This window comes from Myxocyprinus asiaticus, chromosome 29 (assembly GCF_019703515.2).
Source record: "Myxocyprinus asiaticus isolate MX2 ecotype Aquarium Trade chromosome 29, UBuf_Myxa_2, whole genome shotgun sequence".
Lineage (NCBI taxonomy): Eukaryota > Metazoa > Chordata > Actinopteri > Cypriniformes > Catostomidae > Myxocyprinus > Myxocyprinus asiaticus.
In genome coordinates this window covers 12,442,686-12,456,465 of record NC_059372.1, presented here as the reverse complement: position 1 = coordinate 12,456,465, position 13,780 = coordinate 12,442,686, and the positions used below count along the sequence as shown (strand labels likewise).

At 36.3% G+C, this 13,780-nt stretch overlaps 1 protein-coding gene across 1 annotated transcript in view; it reads left to right on the top strand.

Moving 5' to 3' along the window:
- LOC127419917 (carbohydrate sulfotransferase 11-like) overlaps positions 1 to 13,780 on the top strand; it is a 43,096-nt gene that overhangs the window by 23,527 nt on the left and 5,789 nt on the right. Inside the window, exon 2 of the mRNA XM_051661737.1 lies at positions 10,505 to 10,587. Coding sequence (XP_051517697.1) covers positions 10,505 to 10,587 — 83 coding nt within the window. The remainder of the gene's footprint in view (positions 1 to 10,504; positions 10,588 to 13,780) is intronic.

The following is a 13,780-nucleotide window of genomic DNA, read 5'->3' as shown; positions in this document are numbered from 1 at the left end:
GAGTAGGAGTCGAGAGTGTTTGACGTGTAGTTTGTAATATCCTACACATGTTAATTTTACATAAAGTCTGACAGCTTGTGAAAATGCCCTTAGCTAATTTTAACCTTGTTTGCTTCACTTATGACTGATCTACTAATTGTGATGGGTTTAATGAGACATACAACACTTCTCTACCTCAAGCCTTCCAGTAAGTGCAAGCTCTCATGCATATGTTTCCATTAATTTTTCAGCATTTCCTGGTAACCTTTTATGTCACTGGAGAATTGTGATCAGCAGAGATTTAAAAAGTACTGCAAAATTAAACTCATGAAAGTATGGATGCTGTGTCAAAATTTTACTTGGATTAAAAGTCAAAGTATCTGGCCAAAAAATACTTGAATGAAACAAGAGTTACCATTTTCATTTGCTTTTACTTAAAGGGATAGTTCACCCAAAAATGAAAATTATCTCATCATTTACTAACCCTCATGCCATCCCAGATGTGACTTTTTCACTTCTGCTGAACACAAAGATTTTTAGAAGAATATCTCGGCTCTGTAGGTCCATACAATGCAAGTGAATCATGGCCAGAACTTTGAAGGTCCAAAAATCACATAAAGGCAGCATAAAAGTAATACATAAGACTCCAGTGGTTAAATCCATATCTTCAGAAGCGATATGATAGGTGTGGGTGAGAAACATCAATATTAAGTCCTTTTTTACTAATGATTATACACTTTCACTTCCACATTCTTCTTCTATTGTTTTTGATTCAAATTCATCATGCCTATCGCCACCTACTGGGCAGGGAGGAGAATTTATAGATAAAAGGACATATATTGATCTGTTTCTCACCCACACCTATAATATTGCTTCTGAAGTCATGGATTAAACCTCTGGAGTCTATGGATTACTTCTATGCTGCCTTTATATGCTTTTGAACCTTCAAAGTGCTGGCCACCATTCACTTGCATTGTATGGAGTGGTGGTGGCGTAGTGGGCTAAAGCACAGAACAGGTTAGCAGGATCCCTACAGCCTCAGCGTCTAGGGTGGATTGTCCCTGTAATAAGTGCAATGTAAGTCTCTTTGGATAAAAGCGTCTGCCAAATACATAAATGTACAATGTAAATGAATGGACCTACAGAGCTGAGATATTCTTCTAAAAATCTTGGCCTGGGATCTTGGGATGGCATGAGGGCAAGTAAATGATGAGAGATTTTTATTTTTTGGTGAACTATCCTTAAGGATTAGTTCACCCAAAAGGCATACACAAGACAAAGTCATATGGGTTTGGAACAACAGTACTATATTATAGGGTGAGTTAAGGATGACAGAATTTTCCTTTTTGGGTGAACTATTTCTTTAAGCATAGAAAAGAAGTACAAATACTCAAGTACTACGTCCCTGGTGATCCCCAAAGCTGTTACTTTAGTCATTGGAATATCGCAGCCTAATTATATTTAGACTGTAGTCGTGAGAACACCTGCTGAGAAGACAATTGAGTCAATAAATCATTTAATTTCGGGAGTAAAACAAAACTCTCAAGCCACAGTGCAGAACAAAGACTCTCTCCACATGAGGCCGAGCAGAATTCGATTAGTTAAGCGAGCAGTTGCAGGACGGCAGGAGGGCTTCCTGCCCATTATCTTGCAAACTTTTGATTAAAGCCTGCTGATTCATGCATTGTCCTTTGTAAATCCTCACATGCCAACATAAATGGCCACAAGCCTGTGATGCGTTCCAGCAAATAACCTTTGTTGACTTGAGGAGCCTCACTCATAGTGCATACTAACAAGGTTAAAAAAGGGGCCTCATTGTTGTCTACCTTTGGAATCTGTTTAGTGCTCTTTGTCAACCTTAGGATTGTTTCGAGGAACACATTTAGTAGTATTTTGGTATTTTCTTTGCAAAAATAATGGCTGTTTTCAGACAGGCTTCATGAACACTTCCCCTGTCTGTCATTGGTAGTTCAAACACTGTTCTAACCAATATTTCTGTGTAAGGCTGGCCTTGTCTGTCTGTCTTTGATTCTCTGCTGGTAACTCTGTTCTGTAGCAAACAGATAAGTGTCGTAAGAGGAAGTTTGTTGTCATTCAGATCGTTCTGTGGTTGTGAATCGGGCAACCCCTAACAGTCTCTTCCGCTTTGAGACTTCCTTTTACAAATGATTTTCATCTGATGATAATGAGTAGAATTGTCTTACGAAAGAAATTTGTGATGACAGATCTGATATGTTTATACCTGGAAATTATCTCAGATTGTGTAATTTAATCACACTACAGTTTATTTTAATGTCAGGGTAATTTGTGATTTAATGGTTGCATTTTGTGTTTTAAAAAAATGTGAACTTCAATCAGTCATATTTTCTATAGATTAAGAAGTTGCTGTAGCCTTTGCACAGAAAAAAACAGATTAACATTCTGGAAAATATGTACACTTTAGGACAGTGGTTACCAACTATATTTTTGTCAGCTGAACCCCGATGTCAAATTATTTACTTGAAGTACCTCCTGAGATTTTAAGTAATGTTAAGTAATTACTTTCACAGCATCCTTGCATTTTGTTATTTGGAAATGCTAAAAAAAAAAAAAAAAGAAAAAAATCAATTTCAAAAGTTTTAATTACTAGTTATGCATTTGTTTAAAAAAATTATACATTTTATCCCATTTAATTCAGCATTGACATTACTATCACAATCTCTTGAAATCCTGGTTTTAGTATACTTTTTACCATAAGTTTCTTTTTTTTCTTTGTTTTTTTTTTCTTTTTAAACTAACTACATTACTTAAAGCTACACTATGTAACTTTTGGCCCTCTAGCAGTTAAAAAATAAAACTGCATGTGGCTTGCGGAAGAACATTGTTTTGGTAATGATGTGCTTCGGCTCTGTGCGGATGAATGTGGTTCGAGGCACCGGTGTACACTGGATACAGGACATCTTATCAGAGTGAATGGACAAATAAATAACGAAAGAAAGGAAAAGACGGATATCCGAAAACATGTCATCTGAGCAGATAAGTGCCATATCTTATGCTGTTGTTTTGACTTATTGGAAACATTGATGTTTTGAAATAAATGATGTTACAAAAGTTAAGTAACGTTTGTTAACATTAGACATAATGATTGCTAGTCTGATAAGGTCAAACGTTGTAAAGTTTTTATAACTGCAGGATATTCTGGCCAAATAGACCACGATAGTAATTAATTTATAGATTGTCATTGTTACCAACCAGTGGTCAACATCATTTCAAGACTCACATGTCCTTGGCATGCCTTGGGCTAAAGAATTTATTTATATAAATTATTGCTGTTATTGATTTGACAGACGTGTGTGTGATTACACAACTATACATAAACCATATCAATAAAATATCTTACCTGTTGAGTAAGAAAAAAGCCATCTCTGGGTCGCTTTTAAATCCTTTCAGATCTCGGAGTTGTCCCCATCTCTGAAAAGCCAAGCCGATGTTGATTCGGGTTTTATTACGGACTCTGTCACTTTCCCTTTTTGCTTGTAGACTGATTTTACAACCGGTGTTTTCCCAGCGGTTTGCCGTTTTGAATGATCCATTGTCAGTTTTTCTCGTTCGTTGTGACAACAAACTTTCAGCTTCAGCTACTCCCACACAAGCGCTACAGTAGCCGGATATGTTGTCAACATGCACGGGCGAATGACGCATGTATGCAAATTCCCGCGAAATCCGTCCCGACAGCTTTAAAATATAAATCATTATTATAGGTTTATCAAAGTGTATTTGGGTAAAGACATGGTTTGGAAGATGGATTTTTGTTGCACTCTCTCATTAATAACATTTTTTAACAAAAAAGTTACATAGTGTAGCTTTAACATTTAACTAATTGTATTTTCATAAATTAACATTGACCAAGGTTAATAAATGCTTTGATAAAAAAAAAAGTGTTAGTTCATGTACTTAATGCATTAAATAATGTTAAGTGCAAAGTGTTACCAAAATATATAGTGTACTGTATATGGATCATTGACAAATAAGGTTGCCCGAGGTTATAAAAATGAGAAATCTTATCAAAATCTAGTTTTAAACACACGTGTCAAGTTTGTAGAAATGTAATCTTTGTGTCCAATTTAGTTTTATTTATTTTTGAAAAACATTTATAGCATTTTCTAAATAAAATATTGTTTAATGACTTTAAAAAAAAAAAAAAAAGATCTTGTTTGCAACCATCAAGTAAAAGGTATTACATGAGAGTGTACTCAATAATTTCAAACACATTTTTCAAGGTAAAAACATTTTTTTGTTTTTGTTTTTACAAGTATCATGAATTTTTGCATGAATATCATGAAGTTTTCTTAAGGTAACTCCATATGACCAGAACAAAATGTGCCTTTACATAAAAATGTCAAAAATATCAGATTTCTTTTTCTTCTTTTTTCTTTAGACCACAAAGGATCCTCTCTGTTTTACTTTTCTTCTGAACATAAACAACAAAATGATTTCCTACATGTTGGTTGCGCCACCTGACTTTGATTTGGTGGACAAAAGTTTTTCAAAAATGTAATATTTTATAACAAATGTTTCACTGCTTATTTTTTATAAGAAATATTGTTAAAAGATTATTCTGCACTACTCATGCCAACAATTCTTTTTTCAAGAATTTCAGCTTTTAATGAGACCAGATGTCTCTGGACAGTTACACCACATGACATTTTTGACTTTAAGCCTCAGAAGAAATATCAATTTCCTGTCATTCTCGATAGCTCTGTAGCTGTCAAATTCAAGGGAACAATTCCAAAAATAAAGAAAAATAGTTTTTGTTGTGAAAGTGATTCATCTACATATGTGTTTAGCTGCATTAGTTTCCCTTTTGCTGTTTGATATTAATTTCATATTTATCTGTCCGTTTGAAATTGAGTGTATATGAAAGTCTGGAGAAGACATCAGCGCCCGCTGCTATAGCACAGATTTAGGTCTGTATATGTACTCAACCCCCTCCCCATTTCCTTCTCACTGCCACCTATTTCTCCAGCTATGTCGTAATATTATCCATTACACTTACTTATCTCTGTTTTACTACGTCTTTAGTACTTTTTTTTTTTTTTTTTTTTTTTAACCATGATTGTTCACTCCCCTACTCTCTCTTTTCAGCGTTCAGACTTGCTAGCTTGCACTCTTTTCTCTCTCTCTCTCAGCAGTTTAAAGTATCCCTTTGACTTAGCTGGCACATGTGCAAAACCAATCACTTACGTTCGCCGACAAGCAAGGGCCCCAACAGAGACGTGCTTCGAGCTGAGCGGGTGTGTGTGTATATGTGTGTTTGTGATGGGTGGAAAGGGGATTAAGGGGGAAAATGACTTGGACAGGGAAGAACAGACTGTTCCTATAGAGAATGCAAATGTGAGGGAGGAATTTTATGGCAGATCAGTGTGGTGAGTAGAAGGCAGTAGTTGTGGATGAGCAGGCAGATCACCCATATGCTCTGAGTTAACAAATCTAATCTTTTATCGCTCAATAACATGATCGTCCAGACCGAGAACTTTGATTTTTGCTCCCACTACACAAGGACACAAGACTCTCAACCCCAAAGAAACACAAGAAAACTGAGTTTTCTTAAGTAAATTTTCTAAAGTGTAAGAGTGAGTGGTGCAAAACTTGCCGCCATGATGCCAGGATGTTGTGGGTGGTTGGCATTGAGTTGCAAAGTGGTCTCTAACATGTTCTGAGTGTTTTTCTTTGGACATTGGTATGGGGATGCTAGGGTGTTTGTTGTGGTTGCAAACTAGTCCAAGTAGGAAGCCCACCCCTAAGAAGTGGTTTCTGGTGCCTAGATATGCCTCAGATCCTTCAATATAAGTCTTTATTTATTTTTATTTATTTTTTTTAAATCACAAGACAAATCTTTTAGGGTGAAAAATGGAACACCTCTCCTCAACAAGAGGTGTGTGATTAGTGGCGTGTCAAAGTTTATTACTTAGTTTGTTCAAATCCCTTATCCTATATTAGCAATAGTAATCGTGATACCTTAGCAAACACCACTAATAAGTGTTTATGGGTCAATGACGTGACACTTTATGTTGTTGTCCAGATCTATTAAATTATCCAAAAATACATTAAAGTACATTTCAAGCAAAACAATTACTTGAAACACTAATGAACAGTTAAACAATTTTGTTTTTAAATATTATTAATATTTAAAAACTTTTGTCCATGTAACCAACATGCAGGCAAAAGAAACCTTTTTTTTTTTTTTTTAAATCTCAGATATTTAGCGTAACCCTAAAAAATCTTATTGATATACAGTATGTGACTCAAAAGCATATATATATATATATATCTCAAGTCAAATAATTTTTATTTGTATAGCACACAAAAACAGAAAAATATGCTTTAACAGAAAAAGAAGCTGCAATGTCTTTGAGTCATAATAGTGTGGTTTAATAAAAAACATTGTAAATGGCACCTTAAATAATAAAAAAAATAAGTAAATTATATTTATATTGAGACGCCCGTGACTGTGGCAAGGAACACAAAACTCCATAAGATGTAAGCATGTATATAATGCCAGTATTAGTTATGTGTAGTACAAGTCATGATTTAAAGTTAGTAAACTTAAGTGTTAGGGGCCAATATTTAAACAAAGATTTTGGATTAACTGTAAGATTAATGACTAAAGTCTTAGAATTAACGTCCTGAATCAACTGCAGAAATGCACACAGATGCATTGTCCTTAGTCATTTGGCTGATGAAGGCTGCAATTTATTAATTATCTTTGTATTCCATTTTAAGAGTGTAGTCCATCCTTTGACCAAGGTGATGCAGGCAGAGGTCAGTAAGGTGCACTGCAGTTCGACTGGAAGCTTATGGCAGTTAATTTCCGGTGAAGTCCATCTTAAGTCCAAGTTTCAGGCAGTGTCTGATGGTTGGTGCTGGCATCAGTTCATCCTCTGTGAAGTCCATCGTAGTAGACTGAAGTGATATCTGGCTGGCACAGGCTGCAGTTAGTCATCATCACTTAGCAACACATAGTAGTGGGAGTCAGACATCAGGCAGGATTTGGCAGGCTCATGTAACCTCATGATATGTATCCCGAGGTTAAGACAGGGAAACAAATAGAATAATATTAGCCTAGATGCCATTTGTTTTAAAACAAGTTTATAGAATATGAGAAGTGGTTCCGGCAGACCTAACTAATGCAACAAAACTATGAGTTGATGAATAAATTAGGTGTATACCTGGCTGAAAAGATGAGTCTTTAGTCTAGACTTAAACTGAGAGAGCGTATCTGAGTCCCGAACCATGTTCGGAAGACTATTCCATAGTTTAGGAGCCAAATAGGAAAAGGATCTACCTTCTTTTGTGGATTTTGATATTCGAGGTATTATTAACAGGCCAGAATTCTGCGATTGTAGTGAATGTGATGGAATATAGTATGATAGGTCACATAAGTACTGTGGAGCTAGACCATTCAAAGCTTTGTAAGTAGTTAGAAGCAGTTTTCAAATGAATATGAAATTTAACAGGTAGCCAATTTAGTGACTAGAGTTGGGGTTCTTGAGTTCGGACTCGAGTCCGAATCACAAGTCCAATTTTAATGAACTTGGACTTGACACGGACTTGGATCCATTTTTACTCGGACTTGACTCGGACTCGAGCCTTTGAGACTTGGGATTTTTTTTTCTGTGTCCAGCCAAGTCCATGGCATTTGTGATGCATTGAAAAAAAACAAACCAAAAAAAAAACAGAAATAAATGAACACAGCTGTACCACTCCCGATCTCATAGACGTAGCAGTCACACTCATCAGTCAACCAATATGCTTGAATGTTACTACAGAGACTACTGTATAACAGGTGGCTGGCATGACAAAAACATAAAGACAGGTATGTAGCCAATGTTTTATAAGCAAGGCAGTTTCGCACGGCACGTGTACCTGACAATTGAAATCGCATGCACCATTTGTGCAGCCAAGACAGTGCTCGCATCACGGTTTCATTGTTGTTAAGAACTTCAAACCAAAAACTTAATTGTGTCTAGTCACCTACAAGATGCCTCTCACAGTTTACTAAAAACAACATATCAAAATAGTATTTATATTGGGCTATTAAGTCTTTTTAGGTGTAATGTATCCACACATGTAGGCTTCTGTAGTCTCTTGTGGTCCACTCAGTGTTGTCAGCTTGAAATGGTCCATAATAGCTTTATGAATTAACTGTGTAACTTTTTAAGTGGTCAAAAAATAGTTATTGCTAAAGCAGACAGCAACTCTAAACAGAAAAACAGCACCTATTTATTATTAATTTACTATTTTCAAAGCATTGACGAGCTGCTTAAAATATGTTCTTTTACAGCATTTGTCCATTATTCACAACATTCAGCCATGTACAATAAAATATTAGGATATTTTGGGCAGCGAATGTTTAATTATAGACTGTAAAATGTAGACTATTACTCAATGGCAGAGTTTGTGTATGAAGCTAAACTTCATGTAATGAGTTGAATTTAGTTGGTTATGACATTTTTATTTTATTTTTTTCACAACCGGGTAGCCTATAAATTTACACTTATGCATATATTGTTTGTAGCCCATATCTCTGACATTTTTGAAGGATAGTTTTGTTAAATGTATGACTCTAATATTATTATTCTCCATGTTTTTGCAGTTAAAGAAGAGCTCAGTGTTATTTTATTTGGTTGGCATTTAAAGTAGTGCTGTCAGCCATTTAAAAATTTTAAGCGCGATTAATCGCATAATTGTTTGTAGTTAATCACGATTAATTGCAGATTTAGAAAATACTGAAATCGGACAATATATATACTTTTTTTTTTCTTGTCAAAATTCATTTATTTCCACCACCGGAAAGAAAACAAAACAATATGTAACAATATAATGCTTTATTAACATTTTCCAAATAAAGCCTTCCACAGTATAAAGATGTGCACAAAAATGGCACCAATTCAAGTAATATTAAACGTTTCCCATAGTCTAAGTGGGAGTTTGACTAATTGAAAGAACTAGTTAGTTGCAAATTCATTGCAATGGTCATTAAATCTCTTAAACTCCTCCACAATATTAATCTGCCTGTAGACTGTGGCTAGTCACTTTCCTACAGCAATTGTGAAGCTGTTCATGATTTGCGTCAGAGCGTCAACACCAGTGTCGAGCGCCACTTCGAATTTCACATGAAGAGCGCTTGCACACAAAAACGTCTCATTCTGCGTTTTGGTGATAGTTAAGATTTGGTGTGCTTTTGTGATAATTAAAATGCACCTTACAAGTCCCATCTGGGCTTGTTTTGTACATCAAAGCTCCTTTCTCCATTTTATCACTGACAGTGAAGTGCTGTCAGAATCCTTTTAATTAAATAACCTACGGCTCTATCATAGGAGAGAGCATAACGGTCAACTAGCGTGTTATGACAGTACCGCCCATAGAATGTCAATAGGACCACCACATTAAGCTATTTTAGGCTAAGCTTGAAGGCTCATTGGTAGAAGGGCTCTGGCGCTAGAGACTCCGAAAGAAATCTCAGTATAGACTATTATTTCTTTAGATAGGGATAATTTTAGATAATCCTAAACTAAATTAAAAGGGCAAATTGATCATGAACTCAATTAAAACTCAATTAAAATTTGAATCAGTAATAACCCTGGTTGTAAAGACAAACAAAGTTTCACTTAAGTCTGTTTGTTTTTGTCAAGTTTTTGTTACATTTATATTGACAAATTGTGTTTCTTAGATGTGAAGGTTAAAATAAGCTTATAATATTGATGTTGACTTTATGGTTAAAATTTTAATTCAGATTTGTGAACAGATTCATTTAGACTTGACTCGGACTCTACTTAGGTGGACTCATACCCAACACTAGTAGCGATGATAATATTTAGCTGATATGACCATACTCCGAATGGTGCCAAAAACAAAAAACATCCAGTGAGCGGCAGTTCTGCGGACAGAAATGCCTTGTTGGTGAGAGAGGTCAACAGAGAATGGCCAGACTTGTTCAGACTGACAAAGTCTATGGTAACTCATATAACCGCTCTGTACAATTGTGGTGAGAAGAATAAAATCTTAGACTGCTATTCTGAGATGCGGGTTGGCGCTGTTTTGGCGGCATGAGGGAGACCTACACAATATTAGGCAGGTGGTTTTAATGTTGTGGCTGATCGTTGTGTGTGTATATATATATGTATGTGTGTGTTTTATTTTTTTTATTTTATATATATATATATATATTACCTTTAAAATATGTTTTTGAAATAAATGATGTCGAATACACTCACAGGTATTCAATGTGTAATGTCATTATTTTATTTTTTGTAGAAAATGCTATAAATGTTTTTCTAAAAATTATGAAACCAGCATGGACAAACAGATCACATTTCTACGAATTTGACACGTGTTTTAAATTATTTTTTTAGATGATTTCTCATTTTATCATCTCAGACAGCAAGTTCGTGACCCTAATGAGATGTCAAAAAGTTTTACTTTTAGAACTTTTATCATTCTCCTTCGCCATTTCTGATCCTTTGCATTTATTTTTTGTTTGTAGCTTCGGAACAGCTGTCGAGTGGAAACAGTTTCCCAGTTAAATCAAGACGAAGTCCTCTGCAGACACTACAAGAAAATTACCAGGTGAGTATTTTATTGATCGAAAGCACATAAAGGTTGACCTAGGAAAATAAATTATGTATTTAAATAAGACAAAGTGAAGTTGGCAATACTTTTGAAGATAATTTTGGAGTTTGAATTGTTGGATGGTTAACGGAGGACAAAGTGCTTTCCACGGGCCCCTGGTGTTGAAGGGACCATTTTTTTACAGCAGGGGAAATTGAATTGCTAAAAAAAAACAACCTCTCATTCCTCAACCGGCTCACTTTACTCACCATTAGCTTACACCATCATAATTTCACGAAGACATTCACAAACCAACTGACAAAACTAAATGAAACGCATCCCGCACTGAATTCACAGCACTAACTGTGAGGACCATTTTATATTTACACGTTTTTCGCGAAAAGCTTTTAGCCTGTCCAAAAATTGTAAACAAAGCAGTATGTTGGAAAGGAACAAATGAGTCATTATGAAACTTTTCCAAGCCTTGTTTTCTTAAATTGCAAAACATTTTAAGGACAAAATTGATTAGGCTGGAGTTTCTGTGTAGGGTTTTAGATTTCAGGATGTTGTACTCACCATCTTAGTGAATTTTCCATGGCAGTACAGATACGTTGAGCTCTACATTGTCAAAGATGTGTGCTTTGTAGTCCTTATCCTGTTAGAATCAGACTCTAAAGCAAAAATCTAACAGTGCAGCATTTTTAAAGGGATAGTTCACCCAAAAATGAAAATTCTCTTATCATTTACTCACCCTCATGCCATCCAGATGTGACTTTCTTTTTCTGCAAAATACAAACAAAGATTTTTTAGAAGATATCTCAGCTTTGTAGGTGTATACATTGCAACTGAATGGTGGCCAGAACTTTGAAGGTTTTAAAAAGCATATAAAGGCAGCATAAAAGTAATCCAAATGACTCCAGTGTTTAAATCCATATCTTCAGAATAGATATGATAAGTGTGGGTGAGAACAGACCAATATTTAAGTCCTTTTTTACTATAAATCTTCACTTTAACTTTCACCTTTTTCTTCTTTTGTTTTTGGCGATTAACATTCTTTGTGCAGATTGCCACCTACTGGGCAGGGAGGAGAATTTATAGGAAAAATGGATGTAAATATTGTTTCCCACCCACACATATTATATCACATATCACCACTGGAGTCATATTTTATGCTGACTTTGTGCTTTTTGGAGCTTCAAAGTCTGGCTACCATTCACTTGCATTGTAAGGACCTTCATTTTTAGATATTTTTAAAAAAAGCTTCATTTGTGTTCAGCAGAAGAAAATTAAACACTTCTGGGATGGCATGAGGGTGAGTAAATGATGAGAGAATTATTTACTTTCTTATTTACTCACCTTTTTCTGGACGTTCTTCCTTGGAATACAGTGCATCCGGAAAGTATTCACAGCGCTTCACTTTTTCCACATTTTGTTATGTTACAGCCTTATTCCAAAATGGATTAAATTCATTATTTTCCTCAAGATTCTACAAATAATACCCCATAATGACAATGTGAAAGAAGTTTGTTTGAAATCTAAAAAACGAAAAATAAAATTACATGTACATAAGTATTCACAGCCTTTGCTCAATACTTTGTTAAAGCACCTTTGGCACCAATTATAGCCTCAAGTCTTTTTGAGTATGATGCTACAAGCTTGGCACACCTATTTTTGGGCAGTTTCTCCCATTCTTCTTTGCAGGACCTCTCAAGCTCCATCAGGTTGGATGGGGAGCGTCGGTGCACAGCCATTTTTAGATCTCTCCAGAGATGTTCAATCGGGTTCAAGTCTGTGCTCTGGCTGGGCCACTCAAGGACATTCACAGAGTTGTCCCGTAACCACTCCTTTGTTATCTTGGCTGTGTGCTTAGGGTCATTGTCCTGTTGGAAGAGGAACCTTTGCCCCAGTCTGAGGTCCAGAGTGCTCTGGAGCAGGTTTTCATCAAGGATGTCTCTTTACATTGCTGCATTCATCTTTCCCTCGATCCTGACTAGTCTCCCAGTTCCTGCTGCTGAAAAACATCCCCACAGCATGATGCTGCCACCACCATGCTTCACTGTAGGGATGGTATTGGCCAGGTGATGAGCGATGCCTGGTTTCCTCATGACATGACACTTGCCATTCAGGCCAAAGAGTTCAGTCTTTGTTTCTCATGGTCTGAGAGTCCTTCAGGTGCCTTTTGGCAAACTCCAGGCGGGCTGTCATGTGCCTTTTACTGAGGAGTGGCTTCCGTCTAGCATACAGGCCTGATTGGTGGAGTGCTGCAGAGATGGTTGTTCTTCTGGAAGGTTCTCCTCTCTCCACAGAGAAATGCTGAAGCTCTGTCAGAGTGACCATCGGGTTCTTGGTCACCTCCCTGACTAAGGCCCTTCTCCCCCGATCGCTCAGTTTGGCCAGGCAGCCAGCTCTAGGAAGAGTCCTAGTGGTTCCAAACTTCTTCCATTTATGGATGATGGAGGCCACTGTGCTCATTGGGACCTTCAAAGCTGCAGAAATTTTTCTGTACCCTTCCCCAGACCTGTGCCTCGATGCAATCCTGTCTTGGAGGTCTACAGACAATTCCTTGGACTTCATGGCTTGGTTTGTGCTCTGACATGCACTGTTAACTGTGGGACCTTATAAAGGCACAGGTGTGTGCCCTTCCAAATCATGTCCAATCAACTGAATTTACCACAGGTGGACCCCAATCAAGTTGTAGAAACATCTCAAGGATGATCAGTGGAAACAGGATGCACCTGAGCTCAATTTTGAGTGTCATGGCAAAGGCTGTGAATACTTATGTACATGTGATTTATTTTTTTTTTTTAATAAATTTGCAAAGATTTCAAACAGACTTCTTTCACATTGTCATTATGGGGTATTGTTTGTAGAATTTTGAGGAAAATAATTAATTTAATCCATTTTGGAATAAGGCTGTAACATAACAAAATGTGGAAAAAGTGAGGCGCTGTGAATACTTTCCGGATGCACTGTACAAATGGAGAGATTTTGCAGAATGTCCTGGCATTTAATGAAAACAGGCAGTGACCACCTATCCTTTTTTGTTCCAGAGAAAAAAAGTTATACGGGTTTAGAACAACATGAAGGTGATTTAAATTACCAGATTTTCATTTTTTGTTAAATTATTGCTTTAAAGGTCTCTGTGAAAAGTCTAGATAAGACCCTTCCAGTTTATCACTACAAGCTCATCAGATCATTTTGTATGCTTTCC